The sequence below is a fragment of the Scleropages formosus genome, chromosome 7, assembly GCF_900964775.1.
Source record: "Scleropages formosus chromosome 7, fSclFor1.1, whole genome shotgun sequence".
NCBI lineage: Eukaryota > Metazoa > Chordata > Actinopteri > Osteoglossiformes > Osteoglossidae > Scleropages > Scleropages formosus.
In genome coordinates, this window is record NC_041812.1 from 31,660,288 (window position 1) to 31,683,467 (window position 23,180).

General features: G+C 45.9%; 1 protein-coding gene across 1 annotated transcript in view; it reads left to right on the plus strand.

Moving 5' to 3' along the window:
* LOC108942049 (high affinity cAMP-specific and IBMX-insensitive 3',5'-cyclic phosphodiesterase 8A-like) overlaps positions 1-23,180 on the plus strand; it is a 35,817-nt gene that overhangs the window by 7,261 nt on the left and 5,376 nt on the right. The window contains exons 2-21 of the mRNA XM_018765098.2: positions 6,830-6,886; positions 9,377-9,567; positions 10,050-10,106; positions 10,444-10,498; positions 10,912-11,000; positions 11,573-11,651; positions 12,115-12,255; positions 13,040-13,128; positions 13,219-13,270; positions 13,349-13,391; positions 13,632-13,709; positions 14,013-14,083; positions 14,390-14,554; positions 16,792-16,840; positions 17,208-17,343; positions 17,545-17,743; positions 17,948-18,165; positions 18,264-18,396; positions 21,128-21,292; positions 21,813-21,942. Of these exons, the coding sequence (XP_018620614.1) occupies positions 6,830-6,886; positions 9,377-9,567; positions 10,050-10,106; positions 10,444-10,498; positions 10,912-11,000; positions 11,573-11,651; positions 12,115-12,255; positions 13,040-13,128; positions 13,219-13,270; positions 13,349-13,391; positions 13,632-13,709; positions 14,013-14,083; positions 14,390-14,554; positions 16,792-16,840; positions 17,208-17,343; positions 17,545-17,743; positions 17,948-18,165; positions 18,264-18,396; positions 21,128-21,292; positions 21,813-21,942 (2,197 nt within the window). The remainder of the gene's footprint in view (positions 1-6,829; positions 6,887-9,376; positions 9,568-10,049; positions 10,107-10,443; positions 10,499-10,911; positions 11,001-11,572; positions 11,652-12,114; positions 12,256-13,039; positions 13,129-13,218; positions 13,271-13,348; positions 13,392-13,631; positions 13,710-14,012; positions 14,084-14,389; positions 14,555-16,791; positions 16,841-17,207; positions 17,344-17,544; positions 17,744-17,947; positions 18,166-18,263; positions 18,397-21,127; positions 21,293-21,812; positions 21,943-23,180) is intronic.

The window sequence follows — 23,180 nt, forward strand, 5'->3', positions numbered from 1 at the left end:
CAACCTCAGAACTGCTGAATCCCTCTCAATAATCAAGAAGAGTCTCAACACCTCTGATTTGAACCCATTTCTCTCCTGATCCCGTATCTGCTCAATAAAAACGCACTACATTATCTGTTTAAAAAAAAAAAAAAACTTTTGATTTCCTATCCATTATATGCTTGCAAATCTGTGGGGTTGGTTAGACTGACTTTACTTGAGCAGTTGTGTGTCTGCATCATGCTGTCCTTCTGTTTGTCAAAAGCACTTTTGTTGTTGCACCCTGAGTTGTACTAATAAAGGTCAATGTACTTCTGTTATAACTAATAGAATAGGCCTCTGCATGTTAGACTATTTGTCAGATCCACAGCTGTGAAACCAGCATGCTAAGAAAATTATTGTATAGTTATGTAGTCAGCCCTTTCATGCAATATCACTTAGAATATTACCCATTTGTGCAGTTGGATATATTTGGGGTTAATGTCTTTTTCAAGGGTACTTCAGTAGAGCCTCTTCTGTCTTGAACTGATAACCTTCAGATTATGAGCCTGTGTCCTTAACCGCTGCCTTATCTGCCTGTCTCCGAAGGCTGTATTAGAGGGATAGCAATGTATATAGATAGCCAATAGTTGACTATTTTAATGAATTAACTCACTCATTTTGAAAGAAATGAGCTGTATACAAAGCCAGGCCTTGTCCAGCACCTCCCACCCACTTGCAACCATGGACCGACTGTGATCGAAAGGTCGCGGAGAGACCGCGGCAAGCAGGAAGAGCTTGGATGGGCCCTGGTGTTGGACCTGGGAGGACCAGTTTGGCAGCATGTTCCGCAGTGAACTCCATGCGTCCAGCCCTGACGTACAAGCTTCCACATTCCCGGCTGCTCACGGAGGGCTTGTGCACTTCCTGGGCCAGGCGCTGCTCACATTGGCCATTACAATCAGACAATTAATTGGCAGCTCCACTTCTCTTTATAAAATTCTTGGAAAAGAGACTTTTGGCTCATTGATTGCCCATCGTTTTCTGCCTCTTTAAATGTAAAAATTAATGTAGTTTAATGCAGGCCATGCAGGATCCGATAAGCACGTCTATATAATGTGTTATATAATGATGGAGGAATAGATTTTTTAAGTGCAAATTAATTTTTAGCTTGTGATAAGATTTTGGATAATGTAATCTGTAATGAGAGCGGTTTCCTCTTTACTCGTGGCTCTGTGGAAAAGGATTTGTGCAGCAGTATCACAGGCCCCGTATTAAAATATGGATACATCACCCTGGACCTGGTTCTCATGGATATAGGCTATTGGAGAACTTGGGCTTTTACCCAGAGTTCTGTGTAAACCTGCTGACTGTGCATGTAAATACAAACTGTAAATTCCCTGCCCTGCTGCACTTTATTTTAAATAAAAAAAAAAAAAAAAAGGTTATGTTGTTGGCTTCAACCAACCTTGTATCGGAATGCGTATGAAAGTGGCAGAGCTTCAGGTTCTTGAGGTTCTCCAGGTGCTGGCGAAGGGCCTAGTCTGAGGTGAGCGCTGACCCTCACACGGACCGGTCTGAGACGCGGGGATTAGGAGCAGCGCTGGGCATTAGGGCGGATTGCCCTAATCTGGATAATAACCACAGCACTTTGAAGGTGAGCAGCGAGGAGTGCTCTGCCTCACACTCACATCTACAGACACTGGTCACCATGACTAGGTAGATCAACGTTGGCAAGAAAACATGGTGTCACGTGTAATTCTGTAGGAATACCATCAAGGTGTTAGGAGGACATCCCCAGCTCCTTGAGTGCAACATGCAGGGAGATATAAAGCGGTACTCCTCCTCAGTTTGGTTGCCGGCTTGGGGGTTGTTGACTTCCGTGTGCACGGTTGGACTGTGAGAAGTGCAGATTTTCATGAAAGTGTCTGTTGGAGAGGATTTGAAAATATGCAAGAAATGTGTGCTGTGATGTGAGGATGACGGCAGCGACAGGAAGGTGTGCCTCCAGCAGCCCTGCGCTGGAAATCGGGGCTGTTGCGTAACGCCGATCACCTGACCCGCTCCGTCTTGAGGAGGTCGGCTAGCCGCTGGCCTCGGTTACACCACCCCCTAATGCTCTTTCAGCTGAACCAAGGAGTTTTCTGAGCGGAGCGTGGTCGCGGCAGGTGCCCGGTCAGAGCCACATTAGTGACCGGGTGACCATTCAAATGACAGGCGACATCAATGCGAGCCTCTTCTGAGAAAAGGTCATTTGGGGACCATTTATTAAAAACGAACATATGGGGGAATTTGAAAACCTTAACATTTAGGAAGCCTTTTTTATTGAGGTTTGTTTTCCACGTGGAGGTCCTCCTGTGTGAGTGTGGGTGTGTGATATCTTACCATGGTAAGTGTGTGTCTCATCGGCGTCATCTGTTATCCGTGGAAGGTGCGAGAGAGAGTGCCGACTGTGGGAATGCCCTGACCTCGGGTCTCCCCGCTACTCTCGTCACGTCTGCCCACAGGCTGTTGCTCCATGCTTGGCAGGAGCTGGCGCTTGGTGTGCCGTGACATTAGCTCACACGTTTCAGAACTTGCTTCACCATCTGAGAGCGGTGACCACGAACACAGCTGGTCACCTGCAGAAAAATGTCGTAATTTTCAAAGACGCATGAAAGAATCCTGCAGAACTGACTGGAACGGGACACCTGCTCTTGACCCTGCTCGTCCTGCTAGACGAGGGTTTCAGAAATGCAGCTCTGCCGCCTCGAAAACAAAGGAGATCTCAGCGGTGACAAGGACTGACATGACTGTCCACAGCGTTCCTGCAGATTGTTATATTCCCTTGCCAGCAGGCCCACATGTGCTTTGTGTTGAGCAATAATTGCCGTCATTTCCCCCCTCCTCTTATGGCTTTTTGAATCCAAATATCGCAAGTCAAAGTTCACCTTTGAATTTCAAGCATTGATGTTAGATAATGCTTTCAAAGCAAAGCTAAAAATGGCAGCAGTGTCCCCTTTTATATGCCTACTGGGAATTAAAATAGGACACACCGAACATGTACTGAGGAACATATTGATCGAAACACCTAATAAGCTCATGAGCTTATTTATTTAATTATATGTAGATGTAATTACCGTACACTGACAAATGTCTAGTCTGTAGGCCTGGTTATGATTCTGTTGGGTTGTAATGTCACCGCAAGGTCTTTGTGTGCATCACATCAGCCCTGGGGCTGTAAACTTCCAAAATGATAAATTTTTCTGTCCTGACAGCCAGAAAAGAAGAAAAAGTGAGGTTCGCAAACACATGGCTCCTGCTCTCTCAGGCCTTCAGTTGGTTCAACCCAAAGACCTTTGGGGTTGTGGATATACCAAGCGAGCCGGAAGCACCAGCCCGCTCTCCAGCAGGTCTGAATGATTGGATGGCTTCCGGCTTTCCTGTGGTTTCAACCTTGAGATGAGGAGCCACCACACAATCACACATCTCACGCACCAGGTGTCATTTCCTATATAAATGGCCTGAACCGTTCTCCTTGTAGGTTCTTCCAAACTCGTTCTTCAGTATAAAGTCCCACTGAGTTATAACTCTTGTTCCAAATGGAAAGAGATGAACTTAGATGTAAGTTGGGTTGCTCCCATCGCTGCCATTGCATCTCCCCATGAGCGTTTGTACCCTGAGCCTGATGTTCATTTCATACTTGGCTTTCGTGTTTAACTTTCAAAATCCAGAATGGCCTAAGCACAGCAGTGAAACACTTTGAGTTATGACAATTCAGGCTTTTTTACCCCTAAGAGTTTACTGATTCTGAACCAATGACATGAGTGTCAGAGCACACGTCTAAATAATGATAGTGTAAAATATAGTGTAGCTGGTAACTTTCTCAACTGATAAGTACCGTTTTTTCATGTCAACGCAAACACCCTCAATGTCTGTCCTTCATTTTTTAATCCCTTGATGTGGTTTATGGATTCTTCCATACCCATATTCGAAGCCCGAAAGATGCTGCCCATACAAAACAATTCCGAATTCCCTTAAAGACACTCCTTTCTACCCCGTCTTGCCTTTCTCAGTGGATCGGAACCAGGAACCAAGTGTGTAGGCAGGTTTTGTGATGGTTCTCTCTGGCTTCTGGGACTGTGACTAAAATGTTTACACTTTGGTGCCAGTTCTACTTGTTTAGCTTTGTCGTTCATTCATGTTCTTGCCCTCTTTAACAGACCTGACGGTACTAGGCGCACGGGGAGTGGAAATGCGCAAACAGCGGTGCGTGATCACCATGTGCTAGTCCTGTTTGGCGTGAAGGTCCCAGAGCGCACCCCCCCATCCTTTCTGCGCGGTCGCCGTGGTCACTGCCAGGAAGCCACTGACCCTCTCTGTCTGGGCGAGCTGAACAATGTCATCGCGCTTCCTGTTTTTCACGGCAGTGGAAGGGCTGCTCTCTCAGCTTGTGCACCCGGCTTTGTGGCCGTCCGATCTACAGGGCCGGATGTGTCCAGCAGACAGGATGTGACAGGCAGCCTCACGGAGCTGGACTCTGAACGTGACTGCAGTGCGGCGATATGCAGCATTCTGGGAATTGTCTCACGTCTGGTTGCAAAGGGTCTGAAGTGTTCAAGAAAGACAAGCCTTTTTTGCAGTGCTTCATTTCAGAACGCGGTGGACATAAGTCCCAGCACATATGACGGTCACAGTGTGGACGAAGTTGGCAGTATTTCGTGTACGGATGTTGCCGCTTTGCTGCATCAGTATTTTAAAGTCACTTTTTCTTTCAGATGAGTGAATAACCATTGCAAGTTGAACGTTTCAATCTCTCTGTATTCCCACTGTCTTGATATGACATGTTTACAGAACCTTCTATGGCTCCAGTGCTTGGTGGCTTGAGGAGAAAGCATTCATATCGAAATTCTTTTAACGTGAGACCTTAAATCATACTCAAGGCAAGCATTTTTTCTATATGTGAACTTAACGCATTCAGTGAGCAGGCTGTGCAGTGTGGTGTTGTCTGTAAAATCTAAGTACCCCACCCGGTCTTTGTGGGGTATGTTTGTTTTTAAACTGACAATGTTCTCCATGGGTCAGTAGAGTGGCTCTTTAGTCAGTGCTGTGGTTTGGCAGCAGCTTTCTTTTGCTTACAGTTTTGAAGGAAATGTATTTTAAAGTCCTGTTCTTGCCCTGTTAACTTCTTAAATGAGGCCGAGATGTTCCCCAGCTCGGAGCCAAATGCGGCTGGCCGAGTACGCCGATACCGCAGGTATGCGCCGTCCGCACACCCGGACGCCTGCTGCTCTGTGTTCGTCACTGGCGGTTGCGGCACGGTCCTCTTTGAGTTAGAAAGCGTGCTGCTGCATTTGCTGCCGTGTGTGCTCATGCATTTGCGTCAGAGTTGCCCTGTGGTGCAGGGTTTCAGACCAGCGACTCCTGTTACTTAACACCTTCAGTGATGCAACTTTGCTCCGTGTTGACCCTGCTGGAAGTTTACTGGATTTTCTGTGTGGGATCTTGAGGGACGACTCTCCTTTGCGCACTTTGTAGGGAGCAACCATAACTGCATCAACCTAATGTGAGGTTTAGTCATCTGAGCTTCTAGGATCTGTTCGCTCCTTCGCCCAAGGCAGCTACCATGACACTATCCTCATGACTGGCTTCCAAAGATTTAAAAAAAGAAAATTAGGAGATGCAGTACATACTACAAGTGGTCCCCAACTTATGATGGGGTTATGTTCCGATAAATCCATCGTAAGTCAAAAATATCGTAAGTCGAAAATACATTTAATACACCTAACCTATCGAACGTCATCGCTTCTAATCCTTTAAGATGGTCGAAATCGTCACGTGTGCAAGACGTGCAAAACATCACAAGACAGTATAGTAATTACTAAACAAGAAACAATAAACGGTAAAAAACAGAAGATATTGCAACATAATAATAAATACTATAGCTATAAACATACTAATTAGAGTTTCTCCTCAAGAGTAATTGCTTTCCTCTTCTTCTTCTCGCCAGTAGCAGGAGACACAAATGGGCTTTTTGAAGACATGATGGATGCACAAAACACAATGTAGATACGGTGCGTATACAAAAAACGCTGGAAACAGAACACTGCAGAGTATCGGTTGTATACACTAGCGACCGCATGTCAGACTGGAAGATGCGGATCGCTGCCGCTGTCCAGCACCTCGAGAAAGAATTGTACCGCATATCGCTTGCCCGAGGAAAAATCTTCAAAATTCGAAGTATGGTTTCTACTGAATGTCTATCACCAGCTCACCATCGTAAAGTTGAAAAAAAAAACTAAGTCGAACTATCGTAAGTCGGGGACCACCTGTATGCTGACTACTAGCAAACAAAACAATGACACTTTTTGTTATGCCATGATGTCTCAGTGCTTCCTATAGCCCCCGATGATGTGATCAGTCCACCCTTACGTAAAAGTTCGATGCTTCTTATGTTCTGTAGGATGACCGTGTTCGTACCGTTTCCCATTTCCATGGCACAACTGGCACTCATTTTGCCGCAAATCGAAAGCGATTCGGTTACGATTTTTCGGACTTCCACTTTGGTATACAAGACGAGCTGTAGCTCCACTACATCGGGAGTTTCACACAGTTGGGTCTCACTTGCAGAGTTTGTTTATGAAGAAGCACAATTCTGGAGGGGACATCTGTCCGGGGAGGCCAGGGTTGCTGTGGTTACTAAGCCTTGCGTGGTGTTTCTCAAGGAAGCAGAAAGTTGAAATGGGTGGGCCTGTCTGTTCTGAAAAACTTTGCTGTCTCCTGTTCTACTTTCCTGTGACAGATAGATAGGTTTTACCTGTTTTTGTCACGAATCTCCTGCTTGAACGTTCTGTGGCTTTTCTGTAATGCAATCTTACAACTGTTCTTTCAGACCTCAGTCAAGGAGGTGCAGTTTGGACCAATGAAGCTGTACAAGGATCCCCTTCAGGTATGGTATTTGCACCTTTTCCTCTTACCAGAAGTGTTAGGCTTCAAAGGGAAGTCGTTTGATGTTGTTTTTGTCAAAATGGCGAAGCTTTAAAGAATCGCTTAAGAGCTGTCACAGAACGAATACCATCAGGCAACAGGACATGGTCGATAGTTAATTGCATGGCACTACATTCCGTTAACCCCATATCCTATATGTTAGTATTAATTTCCGAAGTTTTTCTCTTTAGCCCTTTGCTCTTACTCTTAGAAACCTGGGAACAGTCAAAATAAGATTCCCAGACATTCTGTTCTAGAACACTTTAGCCTTTGAGTTGAGATAAACTGTGTTCTTAATGACGTTTTCACTCGTGACAAGATAAATCAATGTTTTAGTTTTTGGAAACGTCGACAGTGTTCTCTGCTATCTCGCCTAGTTTTCCCCCAACGGTGACTGTAGTATTTGCCATGTAAACCATCATCATGTTCGTGATGAAGCTCTCCGTCGCTTTAAGACACAAACACACAATTGCTCTTTTAAAACAAGTCATAAATGCATGCATTGTGTGAAAGCTGTCTTGTTGCTATGACAACCCAGCAAAACATGTATTGCCTTGAACATATCATAAGGAACACTGCATCTGAGATGTGCGACTAGGGGAGAGCGATGATAGCACAACTGTGACATTCACACGTTCAGTTTGGTTTTTCGTTATGCAAGGTTTTGCAGTTCAGAGTCCAGTGAAGGTGGGATGACATGTTAATTTATGTCCTCTTTTTATGGGTAGTTCTTGCATTTTCTGAGTGTCTGGGTCATGGTTTCTACCCATGACCTCTTTGGCAGGACTGCACACTGATAGAGAGCCCCAAGCATCTCCAAGGGTACGTTTCTGTGAGCTGCGCTCGGCTGAAAGCGGGGCTGAAAGAGGAGCAGAGAAGGCAAAGAAATGGTTCATTTCTGTGTGTCCTAGTGCAGTCCCACTCTAGTTTGTTTGGTCTGCATGGATACAGCAGTCTGGATCCTGTGTGGAGATGCACCAAGCGCTGTAAAGGAAGAGACCTTGACATTGTTTGATTAACCAAAGACTAACATTTCAACACAGATAAATGTTTCACGTGTTTGAAAAGCGGAAGTCCTTTTCCTATTTCTAAACAATTTTTTTTTTTTTTTTTTACACTAAAGTGTTTCTTTTAAGTTTTGTAGTATTTCTTTCTCCCCGGGTCCATTTTGCTTTTTTCTGCCTAATTTATTCTGTTAAAAATAAACTAATTAAAGCTAAAATTAAATTTTAATTAACTAGAATAAACTGAGCTACAGCGAAGGAATTACAATTACGCCGCTTGTCTGAATGATGCTGACCTTAAGATGGACACAGTCAGGTTTCCAAGGAAAGACTCTTACTTATCTTGAGTGTTCTGCAGAGTTAAATTAATTTTAAAAAAAAAATTGGTGACAGGTGGCCCTACAGGATTTCACTACATGGGGTAGTGTTGCAATTTCCTCCTGTTCCATTAGAAACCAAACAGTGCTCAGAAGAAGAATGTAAAGATTTATTTGAAAGGAGATGTCTTTGTGGCATTTTGGCAAACTCCTCTGCATGTCTGGAATACTTCTGCGAGTAATGATGTATTTACAGTGTGGGCAAATCGGGCCGTCCGTTTGATCACTTTGACGCTCTGTACAGAGTTTCCATCAGCCCTCAGCTGGATAATCCAAGAGCTTCGGCCGCCAGTGATGGAGTATGTGAGGAAACCTTTACGAATCATAAACTGATCAAATTTGTCTTTTTGTGCTCTGTGCTGTGATTATGTGGACCGAATGACCATATTAAATCATAATCTTCCAGCGTTCAGGAACCCCACTGCGTGGGGATTATTTTCTGTGCATTTGAGAGAGGAAAAAATGAGCCTTTTACGTTACACCTGAATCGAACCTGGCAGCTTGGATGCAAAGCTAAGTCCCTGAAACAAAGTATAACTCTTTTGCGTGTAATCCCTGTGAAGGCAACCGTTTTATGGTGACGTCCGTGCTCCAAAATGACTCATGCCTGCTTTCTCGGTGCTGCATACTTTGGAGGTTTGCCAGTAAATCTCGCATGCATTTACACAAGTGAGCAGTGTATTAAAACCTTCTGCCTGGAGTTGTGTTCTGAACAGCCAGATTATTCATTTCCGACACCTTGCTGGAACAGGGAAAGCACTCCTCAGTCGGCGTGGATCAACCCTCTTGGTGATGGCTTTCACAGCAGTACCAGCTAGGTGTGTGTGACTGGGTAGCTGGTCTTAGTGACGCTTCTTACCCACTAGTGTGAAAGCTGGAGAAGTGGAGCCGACCACGGAAACCAACACCAAACTAGTGGAACTGTGGGATGAGTTTTGTCAGACAGATGAGAACCTTCTGGGATCCTGCAGCTCCTAAACAACGCGGGTGACAGCTGCTGCTCAGGCCTGCCACTCAAGTGAAGTGTCGTAAACTAATGGGCTGGTTCCTCGCACCCTCTTCTCCCACCAGGTACTCTTGGTGTTCTCCAAAGATGACAGCCAGAGCAATGGCTTCTTGTGGGCATGCGAGAGGGCGGGCTTCAGCTGTAGCATCGCCAGGACCCCCGAGACTGCCCTGCAGTGCTTCCTGGAGAAACACCACGACATTATCATCATCGACCACAGGCACTCCCGATACTTTGACGCCGAAGTCCTTTGTGGGTATGTTCAGAGAGGGAGCTCTGCTCCAGTGCCTGGGTGTGGGGATGTGTATATCAGAACCCCTTTTCAGAGCCTTTTTTCTTTTTGCTCTTGAAGTTAGGATGCCCAGTGCTTACAAAGATTTGGTTTAAATTGAGATGAAGGATAGAGCAGATCAGTTATGTAGCTGAACTGTCTGGCTTAAGGTGACTTTGCCCAATATACCGTAATGTATCCTAGGACCAGCAACAAAGTTTAGACTTTTGTGTCCACTGCGCATCTCCGCTGGTTTGGCCCTCTGCGTCCTACACGCCCTCATGGCTGCTGCGAAAGCAGAGAGGAGGTCCTGCGGCCAGGCGCTCTCGATGGCTGCCAGCGGTCAACGTCCGCAGCGCTGCACATTCTTTCAAGGCCCCGTCTATTTACCTAGCTCTGCCGGTGGGAAAACTGGGTCACTGAAACGGTGCCGAGCGTGATTCTCTCCTACTCCCGTGTACCCCCAGGTCAATCCGAGCAATGAAGTCTTCGGAGAACACGGTAATTGTTGCAGTGGTGAAAAGGTACGTGTCGTTCGAGAAGCTGCGAGTTCTCAGTTGTTAGTTGCTTCAGTGGTGCCTGTTCTGGCGTTATAAATTAAAGCATTGTGTCCACTTCAAGTTGTATAACTTCTAAGGCAAGGGATTTTCGGGTAGCAGCGTGCAGTTGTGCTTGGAGAAATTAAGGCTGGTGACCAAGCTGTGATGTTTAATGCGGTCCTTAACCTGAATTTTACCATCATGTGACAAGCTGTATGTTTGGGGAAATCCTGTCGCATAATGTGCATTCTATTTTGTCCAAGATAAGGGTGCTGGTTCACAAATAATTGACATCTTCTGTCCATCATCTCTATTTTTAAAGGCCAGAGCGAGAGGAGGCCTCCGTGATGCCGCTGATTGCCGCTGGATTCAACAGGGTAACGGGAGGAGTGGTGGGGTGGGAGGCTTGTGGCCTGGGTGGGCCATTGACTCAACTGAGGCCCATTTTGGCAGGGATCAGAACTGCTTGGGGCTGCTCATTTTCACTGCTCACCACTTTCCACAAAACACTGTGGCTTTCTGGTCTGCCGAGTGCAGGAAAGTAAAAACAATTTTCCAAAGCTTACTGCTTTACTGGGTTACTCCTCAAGTTCAAAACTCGTGGTCACAGCGCTGCGGATGACAGACATTTGAGTTTTGAATAGAACGCATGGGGGGAAAAAACACGGTAACAGAAGTGGGAAGCTGAGATTTTCTGCGCCAGTGTCACAGCCTTGGCTGACTGAATTGAAATTTTCTCAGTCCGCTTGTGTGCGCTTGCCTTGATGGGACTCTCTGATGTTTTCCCCAGAGATACGTGGAGAACCCCCACATGATGAGCTGCTACAACGAGCTGATCCAGTTGGAGTATGGCGAGGTTCATGCGCAGTTTCAGCTCCGGTGAGGCGGGTGGAAATTGTTTTTCTGCAGCTGGTCTCCATAAATATATTAGGTTCTTTATTTCTCAAATAGCCTTTCTGACACTCCACTGCTTTCCCATCATTCCCTACTGCAGTGGTTTCTTTATTTGTCTGGTTGTGCAAAAAAATTAACTAGCTGACATCCTTTTCAGTTCTGTAAGTTCATAATAGTCCCGACTCACTGTAATTGTCTTGATGATGAGCCCATTGAATAATCAAATATGAATGAGCTGTGTAAATGGGGGCAGTATGTAGTGTAACGGTTAGGGCTGTCATCTTGTTTGAATCCCTGCTCCTGCTCTTGTACCTTTGAACAAGCTACTTACTCAGAATCGGTACAGTAAGAACACCCTGCTGCACTCATGTACAAATTCTAGTGAAGCTGATGATCTAACATTGTAAGTCATCTTAGACAGAGGGGAGAGCATAATGAAGGTTATTATTAATAAATGCCGGGATGTTTCACGTCTTCACAAAGCGCAGTTTTACCATTTGGAGTACTTTCAAAATCTGTAGGCATTGTAGTCTGAGTGTGCTTTTCTGTTTTAATAGGGCATGCAATGCTATTTTCACTGCAATGGAGCAAAGTCAAGAGGCCATTGAAATCACCAACGAAGATCAGTTGATTCAGGTTTGTTCTAAGATGGTTTTTTGATTATGTCAATAATACACATTTTTTCAACCTTCCTGTGGTGTAACCCTTTTGTTTAAAATGAGAGAGAAGCAAGTTCTGATGAGATCTCTTGCACTGAGTTTTTTTTTTTTCTGGTGGAGTAGCTTTTTATGTCGTCTTTCCCCTGCTTGGGTGAGGTCTTGTGACCAATATCTACGACAGCATGAGTGTTCTGAGCAGATGAAAAGCTCCTTTTGTAAGTCTGCCTCAGAGCACAGCTGAAGTCTTTTCATGGCGATGCTCACCCTCCTGTGTAAAAGGGATGCTTGTGTTCGCCGTAAACGTCCGTGAAAAATGACGGGAATGGGGCGCTACTGTCGCGGACGCCTCTGACCATGCTTTGTCTTGCCAGTCCATGCGTCATTTGTGTCCATCTGTTGCCATGGCAGCAGGTTTATAAACCCCATCTCTCTCTGCGCAGTATGTGAACCCTGCCTACGAGGCCATCATGGGGTACCAGCAAGGGGAATTGCTGGGGAAGGAAGGGGTTGAAGTGCCTAAAAGTGAGAAGAACAAGCCCGATCTTCTAGAGACAATCAACTCATGCATACGTAACGGCAAGGTGAGTTTGCAGACCCTTGTCAAAGTACTGGATGGTTCCATTCAAGTGATGTAATCTAGGGGAGAGGTTTTATTATGTGTTCCATTGTTATTTGACTTGGAGAGGTGCCTGGCCGACCTCGTTCACTTTCACACGTGCTTGGAAGGTCTTTTAAGGACGGGGTCAGCCCAGTGCGGCTGTCTGATGTCTGTGTTTGACAGGGTGTGAGCTTGCAGTTTTGTCCAATACTACCTGCCGCAGGGGCAGGTTCAGGTTCAGCATCTCTCAATAATGTTTACTGGCATCCCTCTCTGTTCAGCTTGCTCTTGCTTTGATTGGCTGGAGTACTGCTTAGTGCACGGTGGAGGCAAAACCAGCAGGAGGCTGGCGCCGTGGTCGATGGGGAACTGGACTTGGCCCCTTGAGAGTATGATTCCTGTCTGCTACACACTCTGTAGCTGGACAGCAGGACAGTCGGGCGCTCCTTTTCAAGCGCACGGATCAGTCAGGGTCGGTCGACCCGTATGAACTCCCTTCAAGAGGACACTAAATGTCACTAGCGGACACCGGAACAGTGGGACAGTCTCTTTGAACCTGGGATGGGGGTCTAGGTCCGAGCAAGGACTTTCAGACATGAAAAAGCTTGGTTCAAGATCACTTTCTAAAATTATGATCCACCTTTTATATTTTTCCCATGGTGATCGTAACACCCAGAAGTGTTACCGAGTCCTTGCCGTCAACGAAGTCTACTGTACAAACTCAGGTGTTTCTCCCTCATGGAATCCCCTTAACATCATCCTTTCAGGAGTGGCAAGGAGTTTACTTTGCCAAAAAGAAGAATGGAGACAGTGTGCAGCAAAATGTGAAGATCATGCCTGTGATTGGACAGGGAGGGTGAGCGACGCTATTTTGGTAGGCGCACGTTTCTTTCAGCCTGCTTTTACAGTGCAGTTCTTAATGGCTCATCTCTTTTCCACCGTACAGGAAAATCAGACACTATGTGTCTATCAACCGGCCTTTAAATGACATCAATAAGGTAAATTTTGTTTTTACACAATAACAGTGGATGACTCAATGGCTGTCCATTGTTTAAAAGTTTTCTTTTCCATTGTAGATGGACAAGTACAGCGATCGCGTGCAGGCAGAATCTCAGACAGGTAGGACGTTGCCAGCTCATCTGGTCTCTAGCGCTTTGGTTGGAAAGATCAAAGAGCGCCTTAACAGCACAACTGTAACTTCCAGTGATGAATTCTTTGTCTCTGCTACGCCTTGACATCAGGGGGATATTGTACGCTGGTGTGTTAATGAGATGGGGAAACACGTTTTGGTGACTGAGTGCACCACCATGCTTCTTTAGTGGCCATTTCCTGACTGAGGCCAACTTGCATTGTCTGTAGACGTCCAGTCCAGCAAGCACAAAGACAGGAGGAAAGGCTCGCTTGACGTCAGGTCGACAACATCCCGGGGAAGTGATGGTGAGTCAGGGTGGGGAGGAACTGTTGTCCGCTTTATCCGTCTGCTGTGAACGAGGCACCACATGGTGTTGACACCTGTCACTTGTACTTGGCCCTTGTTGAATTGGGCAACAAATAGAGTCCACTTGATTTGCTGGAATATTGATTGGTCATTTGTGTGTGTGTGTGTGTGTGTGTGTTATGCAGTTTATTTCTTCTTAGGTTTGTTAGGACCTCAAAACTGTCCAATACTATGCCTTTTGGCATACGTTGTGTTGCTGTTAAGGAGCAACATTCCTCTTAATGTTTCTGCCTCCTCCACAGGGAGCTCACAGAGAAGGCACTCCTCCATGGCCCGGATCCACTCCATGACCATTGAAGCTCCCATAACCAAGGTGAGCGTGTGGAATGCCTTTAGCCTCGTCAGCAGTACAGAGCTATCTCTACCTTCACTACCTTCATAGCACTGATCTATCATCATTGGTAGGAGGTGACAGTTGACAATGTCAATGATAATGCTGATGATCATTATTTCTCCCAGTTTTATTTATTTTTTTTTTGTTTTACAGCTCTCATATCAGCTAGCAAACTGTTAACTACTCACAATTTCTAGGGTCAGGAAAACCTATAGCTCTGATATATGACCATGCCTTAAGGCCACGGCCTTACCGGCTGACCCTACAATCGGTGTTCACACACAGGTGATCAACATCATCAATGCAGCCCAAGAGAGCAGCCCCATGCCAGTGGCTGAGGCGCTGGACCGCGTGCTGGAGATCCTGCGCACTACAGAGCTATATTCACCCCAGCTGGGGACAAAGGATGAGGACCCCCACACCAATGACCTGGTGGGGGGGCTCATGATGGTGAGCTGTCGTGTGGGTTTGCTCATCTTACTGTGCTTCTCAGGCTGGGGCTGTGTTGATCTCCTCTCTTTTGGATTGTGCAGGTGGGCAGTTTAGTTCATTTGTGTATTAACTGAAGGTCATCCAACCCTGATGATGTCGTGTGTCTTATTGGTGCAGCACTTTCATGCCAAGCTCCTTTTATGAAAAAGCACTTCTCCTTCAACAGGATATGCTGACGTCTTACGCTAAGGCTCATAACCGAGAAATGCTCCAGAGTGCACATGGGGCATAATATCAGTTATTCTGTCATCAGCAACTGGAAATCACTGTGGTAATTTAACCTATTATACACAAAGCCACCAACAATGTGCTGTCATGTCATTAGTCTGCATTTCACAAGCCATTTCCTGTGAAGATGGAAAGACCGAGGACTGAGAGGACTCAAAGTACCAGTCCCATAGCTGGCCTGGAGTGAGCAGAGAGCACAAGAGCGCCAAGTTGGCAGTCCTGGCTGCTGACCCAGAGGAAGTGTTAGATTGTCCTTCAGTAGCTGGCTGTCCCATAACCCAACCACTGCTCTTCCTTTGCTCTCCCCTTCCCTGGAAACGTTCTGATGAATGAGCATGATTTGGGCACACAGGGGTGCTGCACTGCGGAGGACAGTCATCTCCACCAGTAGTCATCAGACTGGTTTTAGGTCGGTCAGTTGAGTGCCTTTTTGTTTTTACCAACAGCCTCTTATAACAACTTAGATATTTCTGCTGACAACTTCTCTTGCACCCACCTGGATTTTTCAAAGGCAGGATATGTACTCCTGCAACACAATAAGCACCAAGGTGAGGGCTTTTCTTTACACATGACTTCTTTACACATGTCCCTGTGGTGGCAGAACAATGTCACCTGCTTTGGTCTGTAGAACTTCTGTAGAACTTCTAATTAACAAGACCTATTCTAGCAGGCTGCATGCTGGTAACGGGCATGGATGTGTCACCCGAAGGATATCAGTTCAAATCTTTAGTCGGCCTTTGTCTGAGAAGGTACTTAATCTGCCCTAGACCAGTAAAATACTTGACTGTAAAAATGGATAAAAACGTAGGTGACTTTGGATTTTAGCTAGAAGCAGAAGTAATAATACACCCAGCTCTAAACATGCCCACTAATATAGGACTTAGGCAGTCATGGTGGCACAGCGAGCAGTGCCGCTGTCTCTCAGTGCCTGGGTGGTGTGAGAGGATGTGGGTTTAATTCCTGCTCAGTTTGTGTGGAGTTTGCATGTTCTCCCCGTGTCTGCGTGAGTTTCCTCTGGGTGCTCTGGTTTCCTCCCACAGTCCAAAGACATGCTGTTCAGGTTTCCCCATAGTGTGTGAGTGACAGAGAGAGTGTGTTCCACTGATGTATGGATGAGTGACCCTTTGTAAGTAGTGTATCTAGCAGTGTAAGTCACCTTGGTGAATGAGGTGTGTGGGCTGGTAACACTACGTAGAGTTTATTGGAAGTCGCTTTTGAGAAAAGCGTCTGCTAAATAAATACATGTAAATGTAGGACTTAGTCTTAGATGCCATTTTTTGGCAATTACTCAAGCATGTCCTTTTTAGTGGAACTGTCCTCTGTTACCTCCGTAAGGAATAAATAAAGCCACACTGGGAAGGTTTCTGTATTTCCTGCAAGGATTCAAATGTTTGGATTTTAAAGAACACACCCGGTGTCCCTGTGGACACTTGACGCTCCAGAACGATCCTAAAATAGATGGATGTGTTCACAAGCTGTCACACCATGAGACAATGAGCGGGTCAAAGATGAGCCAGAGTTTCACTTCCCTTCACACTACGCAAGGAAACACACAAACGGAGGCAGGACACCACGGAATGGCAAGTGTTCGGTTGACTCTGATCTTTCGCATTACATGGCTTGTGTAATTTACCATTCAGATAGGGCAGCTCCACAAGCAAACATGGAAATGTTTATATTCTCGTGAAATGTTTTATAGAATTTCTTTACACCTCCCACTAATCTCTAAAATGGAATGACTTCAAAGGCAGCAGCGGAAACCGTTTGCCTGGAATGTTGTCCGTGCTGAACACTCAACACTGTACCGTACAAAAGACAATTGTATCGCTCTATTAAAGCGTCCAAATATGAAGCCTTGGGTCTGTTAGATGTCTGTGGCAGAGAACACATCTGGTGTCCATATAAAGCGGAGAAGAGCCCAGCTTTTATTTGGCGTGAAACAGTGATTCATGTTTCCCCTGCTGCAGGATGGGTTGCGAAGGTTATCGGGGAACGAGTACATCTTCGCTACTAAACGTAAGTCTGGTTAAACGAGTGTTTCATCCCTTTACAGCTGGTGATCAAGCAGGTGGTTTAGGGAGTAACTTTTTGGATGTGTTGCTGTCTTTCAGTGCACACCTGAGCTCCTTAGTTCAGGAATGTTCCACTGTAGGAATGTCTGTTGTGTGTAACTTGATCGGTGGTACATTGAGTGCTGGGCTTTCTGCTGTGGACTTTGTCTTTCACGACATGTGCTGTTTACTTCATCTTAAAGCCGTGTACTGCATTTGACTGGGATTGCTATGCAGAATGCAGCAGAGAGCCTCAAGTTTTTTTTTTTTTTTTGAGTACCATGAAAAATGCTTTGCAGCACTCTCCATTTCTCATCTGTTTGTGTGTACAGAGCCCCATCACATCCCTGGTCATCTCGGCACCCCGTTGTCACTCAGCGACATCCCCCAATATGTAGCCCGGACTATGGAGAACGAGGAGTCCTGGGATTTTGACATCTTCAGCCTAGAGGCTGCCACCATAAGGAGGTGAGTGTGGTGGAAAGGGTGCATTTGAAGGATTCAGTTGGGAGCTGCTGTGAGTAGCACCAAAGGTCTAACCCCTCTCAGTTGGGTCATGTTTTAAGGTAAGCTGTGTCGTAGAATTCATGTGGCTGTCATGGCCATTTTTCTATTTGACATGAAGTGTAAATTTGTCACGGAACCGTTGACAGCTCTTTTGTCCTCCAGGCCCCTGGTGTATCTGGGGCTCAAGGTGTTTTCACGCTTTGGGGTGTGCGAGTTCCTCCACTGCTCAGAGTCCACACTCCGGGCATGGCTGCAGGCAATCGAAGCAAACTACCATTCTAGCAACTCCTACCACAACTCCACCCATGCTGCCGATGTGCTACACGCCACTGCCTACTTCCTTTCTAAGGAACATGTCAAGGTGAGTCAAAGCCCTGTAGTCCTTCCACCCGAGACTTGTCCGTGATCCACATTATTGTCACTCTGTATTAAAATCATACCCCTGAAACAAGCCTGGATCCATCTTGACTCTTGTGAGCATGCATTGGCTCTGCATCAGGTTTCTCTGGTTCCTATACAAGTGCCGGTTTAGCAAACAGTAATTGTAGTTATGTGTCATTTGCAGCAAAGCCTGGACCCAGTTGATGAGGTGGCTGCCCTGATCGCCGCTACAGTGCACGACGTGGACCACCCAGGCCGTACCAACTCCTTCCTGTGCAATGCAGGCAGTGAGCTGGCCATCCTATACAATGACACGGCTGTCCTGGAGAGCCACCACGCCGCCCTGGCTTTCCAGATCACCACCCGTGATGACAAGTGCAACATCTTCAAGAACATGGAGAGGTCAGAACTTGTGTACCCAAGTGGGTTGTGGGAGGTTTTTATCTTGGACTTTGCCCTCTACTATTTGTTCATTTGTTTATATGTTTTCAAATACGTAGGACTGAATACCGCACACTCCGACAAGCCATTATTGACATGGTCCTGGCAACAGAGATGACCAAGCACTTTGAGCACGTCAACAAGTTTGTGAATAGCATCAACAAACCTCTGGCTGCATTGGAGGAGACAGGGGTGAGTTGAGGGCTCTGCTGATCGTCTCCCTGGTGTCTTTGGTGTAGCTTAGCGTAGCAGTTGTAGGACCTTGACTGAAAAATTTGGTTCATGGAGAGGCGTTTGCAGGCTGCCAGCAGGGCAGATGGATCCCTGGAAGGTTCCACTGTGTCATCTTGTGGTGGCTGATGCAGATGACCAGCTATCTTTGCTGGGTTTGATAAAGTGTGTGTCGTAGTTTGCCTGTAAACAACTTCATTTTAAAACTTCAACAAATTATTTTTTAATTTCCTCCATGACGACAAACATCTATATATACCTGCTCCATCCATGCTGGAGCTCTCAGCAAAGTTTTAGTTCGTGCTTTTAGACTCCTATCAGAAGGTAAAATTTCTGACCTGCTGTCACACAGAGCCACTGCCTGCTTCCTTGATCCCACCCCTTCACTCCTTCTACCGGGCATTTCGCTCCTATCATTAATTCCTCACTTTTCTCTGGTATTGTCCCATCAAAACAGCCCAACCTTTTTGGACCCAAACTGAGTTCAGAATTACAGGCCAGTTTCTCTTTTCCCTTTTCTCTCAAGAACTCTGGAACATGTAGGTTTGAAGTGACTCCATCTACATCGCTTGCCCCTTTGTTCTTTCATTGCCTCTCATGGATTCTCCAATCACTGCTCACTATCACTACTGCTAAGCTCACGATACAGAGCTCTTCTTCACTTTTCCTTCTGGAGCTACAGATGCTTCAGCTCACATTACAGCTTGCCTCTCCTAGATCTCTGCTTGGATGACTGATAACCATCTACAGCTTAACCACTCCAAGACAGAGACCTTATACCTCCTAGCCTGTCCAATTAGACAACCCTTTTCATTTTATCCACTTTATCAGTTAAGAGCCTGGGAGTAACAATCAACTCAGGTTTCTGCTTCTCTTAGTTCTCATCAAAAGTCATAACCCAGTCCTGTAGATGTGTCCTTCATAACATCCATAGGATCCACCGTTATCTTACAACACAGCGAGCACAGCTTCTGGTCCAAGCCATGCTGACACCCCCCTGGACGACTGCAGCTAGCTCCTGTCTGGTCTTTCAGCCTCTGCCATTGAGCCTCTCCAGCTGGCACATAATGTTCTGTGGCACGAGCAATGTTTGGTCAACCGAAACCTTCCTATGAATCTACCCTCCTTGCCTCTCGCTATTGGATGCCTGTAGCTGCCTTTATCAAATTTAAGACTCTGGTTTCAGCCTACTAGACCATCAACAGATTAGCTCCCCTGTTACCTGTAAGACACAATCACTCTCTAACCCTAACTAGACTTCTGTGCTCCTCAACCTCTGGCCATTTGGTGATCCCACGTTAAAGATGGTCCAAAATTAAAAACTGGGAATGTTCACACTTCTGGCTCTGATGCAGTGTTATGAACTCCCTCACTCCCTCAGAACTACTGAATCCCTTTCAACATTCATCTCTTTTGGATGCACTGCTCTCCTAATCTCCTATATACATTTACATGTATTCATTAGCAGACGCTTTTCTCCAAAGTGACGTACATCTCATAGAAAATACAATTTGTGCATTACATTAGGAGAAAGAGGCATAGCTGCAGACATGTGATTCTTAAGTACAGTTAGTTTCTTTCACCATATGCACAGACGTTCATCACACAAGTAGCTGCATAAAACTTTCAATAAACTTTCGCTTCATTGCATAAATTTGTTAAAAACGAAAGCTTGCTCCCTATCAGTTCTGTGTTCAGCCGCTCATTTAACATATGTTGGCAAACAGAGGAACTGGACTACTGACAGCACTTTGGGAATCCTGTGTCATCATCTGGCTCTTGGTGAAATTCCCTTTTGTTTCCTCTGAGTTGTATGTTGGAGTAGAGAAAACCATCTGCGAAACAAATAATGTGGTAAATTACACATTGATGATGTCATTGTTACTGGTGTTAACAGTTCACTTTGATCTATAACAGAGCATTTTACTAGTCTCATTGTAAACATGTCAGCTCAGTAAAGCTGTATTTCTTGATCTTGGCTTTAGTATCATATTCTTTTTTTTAAGATATTTTTAGGCATTAATGTTTGATTTAAGCACTTACTTTCATTTGCCATTTTACAACATTTCCACTGATCCTGAACAATTCCACTGATCATGTTGAGTTAATATCCGTCTAAATTGCAAAGTACTGCCTGTGTTCATTAAAAAAGATTGCTGATGAAAAATATTTGGCACATCGAGTAGCGCTGCTGTCTCACAGCGCCTGGGTGGTGCGAGAGGACGTGGGTTTGATCCCCGCTCAGTGTGTGTGAAGTTTGCATGTTCTCCCTGTGTCTGTGTGTGTTTCCTCCGCGTGCTCTGGTTTCCTCCCACAGTCCAAAGACATGCTGTACAGGTTCATCCATAGTGTGTAAGTGAAAGACAGTGTGTGTTCCACTGATGTATGGATGAGTGAGCCATTGTAAGTAGTGTATCTAGCAGTGTACATTACCTTGGTGAATCAGGTGTGTGTGTGTGTGTGTGTGTGTGTGTGAGAGAGAGTTCATTGGAAGTCACTTTGGAGAAAAGTATCTGCTAGATCTTTAGAAATACTCTATTGCTTTGTATCTGTTCACATGTATATGCAGTATTTTCCTGTTTGGTCTTTTGTCTCATGTTAAACCAGTGTTGTGATTAGGTACTTCCCAAAGTCATGAATTAGTTTTAGCATTTTAAATTTTTCCTACTGATCCACTTTCTCTGCATCGCAGGCAAATGGAGAGGAGGAATCTGTAAAAAGCATCCTGACGTCTCCAGAGAACCGGATCCTCATCAAGCGCATGCTGATCAAGTGTGCGGACGTCTCCAACCCGTGTCGGCCGCTACAGCTGTGCATCGAGTGGGCGGGCCGCATTTCAGAGGAGTATTTTGCGCAGGTAATTGGGTTGCGAGTGTTTGTTCGTGTGTCTGTCTCTGCACCCTGATACGCAATCTTGATAGATAAAAATACTCGCTGACCTTTGACAGTTAAGTGCAGTGCGACCGATCGCTCAAACGTAGTTTGTTTGTGTTATTCATAATATACCTGCTTAGGGACTACAAATCAAGCTTTGCAAAGCCACTCTTTTTGCGCAATTCTGCTTGTCCGATTTGTAAGAAATCTATGCTAATTAGCTGGGAAAGTGGTGCCACTGCTGTAACGTGAAGCACACAGCCGTAATGTCCTACTTACATGGGTGTTGCGTAGGCATTATGAATGTTACGCGTAAAATGATGTACAGGTACATGGAGAAATGTGACTAAAGAAAAGTAGCTGGTCATTAAAAATGAATCTGGAATTCCGTAAGATGCAGCTCATATTGAGGTTGGATTGAATCACACTGAAGATAATATAGGGGATGACCAGGCGTGGAGACAGCAGTGACGCTAGTGACATTTTATCTCTTGGCAAAACAGACGGATGAAGAGAAGCGGCAAGGGCTTCCTGTGGTGATGCCCGTGTTTGACAGGAACACCTGCAGCATTCCAAAATCCCAGATCTCCTTCATCGACTACTTCATCACCGACATGTTTGATGCCTGGGACGGTAGGTGTTCTGTGGTTTGCGCAACCCACGTAATTTTAATGTGTCGTTAAAAGAATTCTTGATGTCGTTTTGTTTCAGTGACGTGGAAGGAGAAGCCCGCAGGCAGGGCAGACATGGATTTTTTCTTAAAAAAATTCTGTTTTGTGGTTTACGTGATCCGTTTATGCACGTCAGCTATTTCATAACGCCTAAATGGTGAGAATTAGAGGCTTGTGTATGACATAAGTATAGTCTTGAGAATACAGCTGCGTTCTGATAGGTCTGTACAGTTTGAACCCTCTAATTTAAAGGGTTTGCTCTGAATTTGTGTGCTTCAGTGGACTGGTGACCTGTCCACACTGTACCCCACCTTACACACTAAGCATTCCAGGATTAGCTCTGAATCACACACATTGACTGAAACCCCTTGTCCCGAGCGGGCTCACGGCGAGCCGGAGCCTAACCCGGCAACACAGGGCGTAAGGCTGGAGGGGGAGGGGACACACCCAGGACGGGCTCTGAATCACTACATCTCTTATTTTCCTGAGTGGTTCCTGATAGTGATGGATCAGTACAATTACATTTATTCATTTAGCAGATGCTTTTCTCCAAAGTTCATCATGCCCGAGTAACTGCATAAAACTCAAAATAGACGATTCCTGATCACATCCATCCATCCATCCATCCATCCATCTTCCTCCGCTTTTATCCGGGGCCGGGTCGCGGGGGCAGCAGTCCGAGCAGAGTCCTCCAGACTTCCCTCTCCCCGCACACCTCCTCCAGTTCCTCTGGGGGAACCCCAAGGCGTTCCCAGGCCAGCCGGGAGACATAGTCTCTCCAACGTGTCCTGGGTCTGCCCCGAGGCCTCCTCCCAGTGGGACGAGCCCGGAGCACCTCCCCAGGGAGGCGTCCAGGAGGCATCCGGAACAGATGCCTGAGCCACCTCAACTGGCTCCTCTCGATGCGGAGGAGGAGCGGCTCTACTCCGAGCTCCTCCCGGGTGACTGAGCTCCTCACCCTATCCCTAAGGGTGCGCCCAGCCACTCTGCGGAGGAAGCTCATTTCTGCCGCTTGTATCCGCGATCTCATTCTTTCGGTCATGATCCAGAGTTCATGACCATAAGTGAGGGTAGGAACGTAGATCGACCGGTAAATTGAGAGCTTCGCCTTACGACTCAGCTCCCTCTTCACCACAACAGACCGGTACAATGACCGCATTATTGCGGACGCCGTACCAATCCGTCTGTCGACCTGCCGCT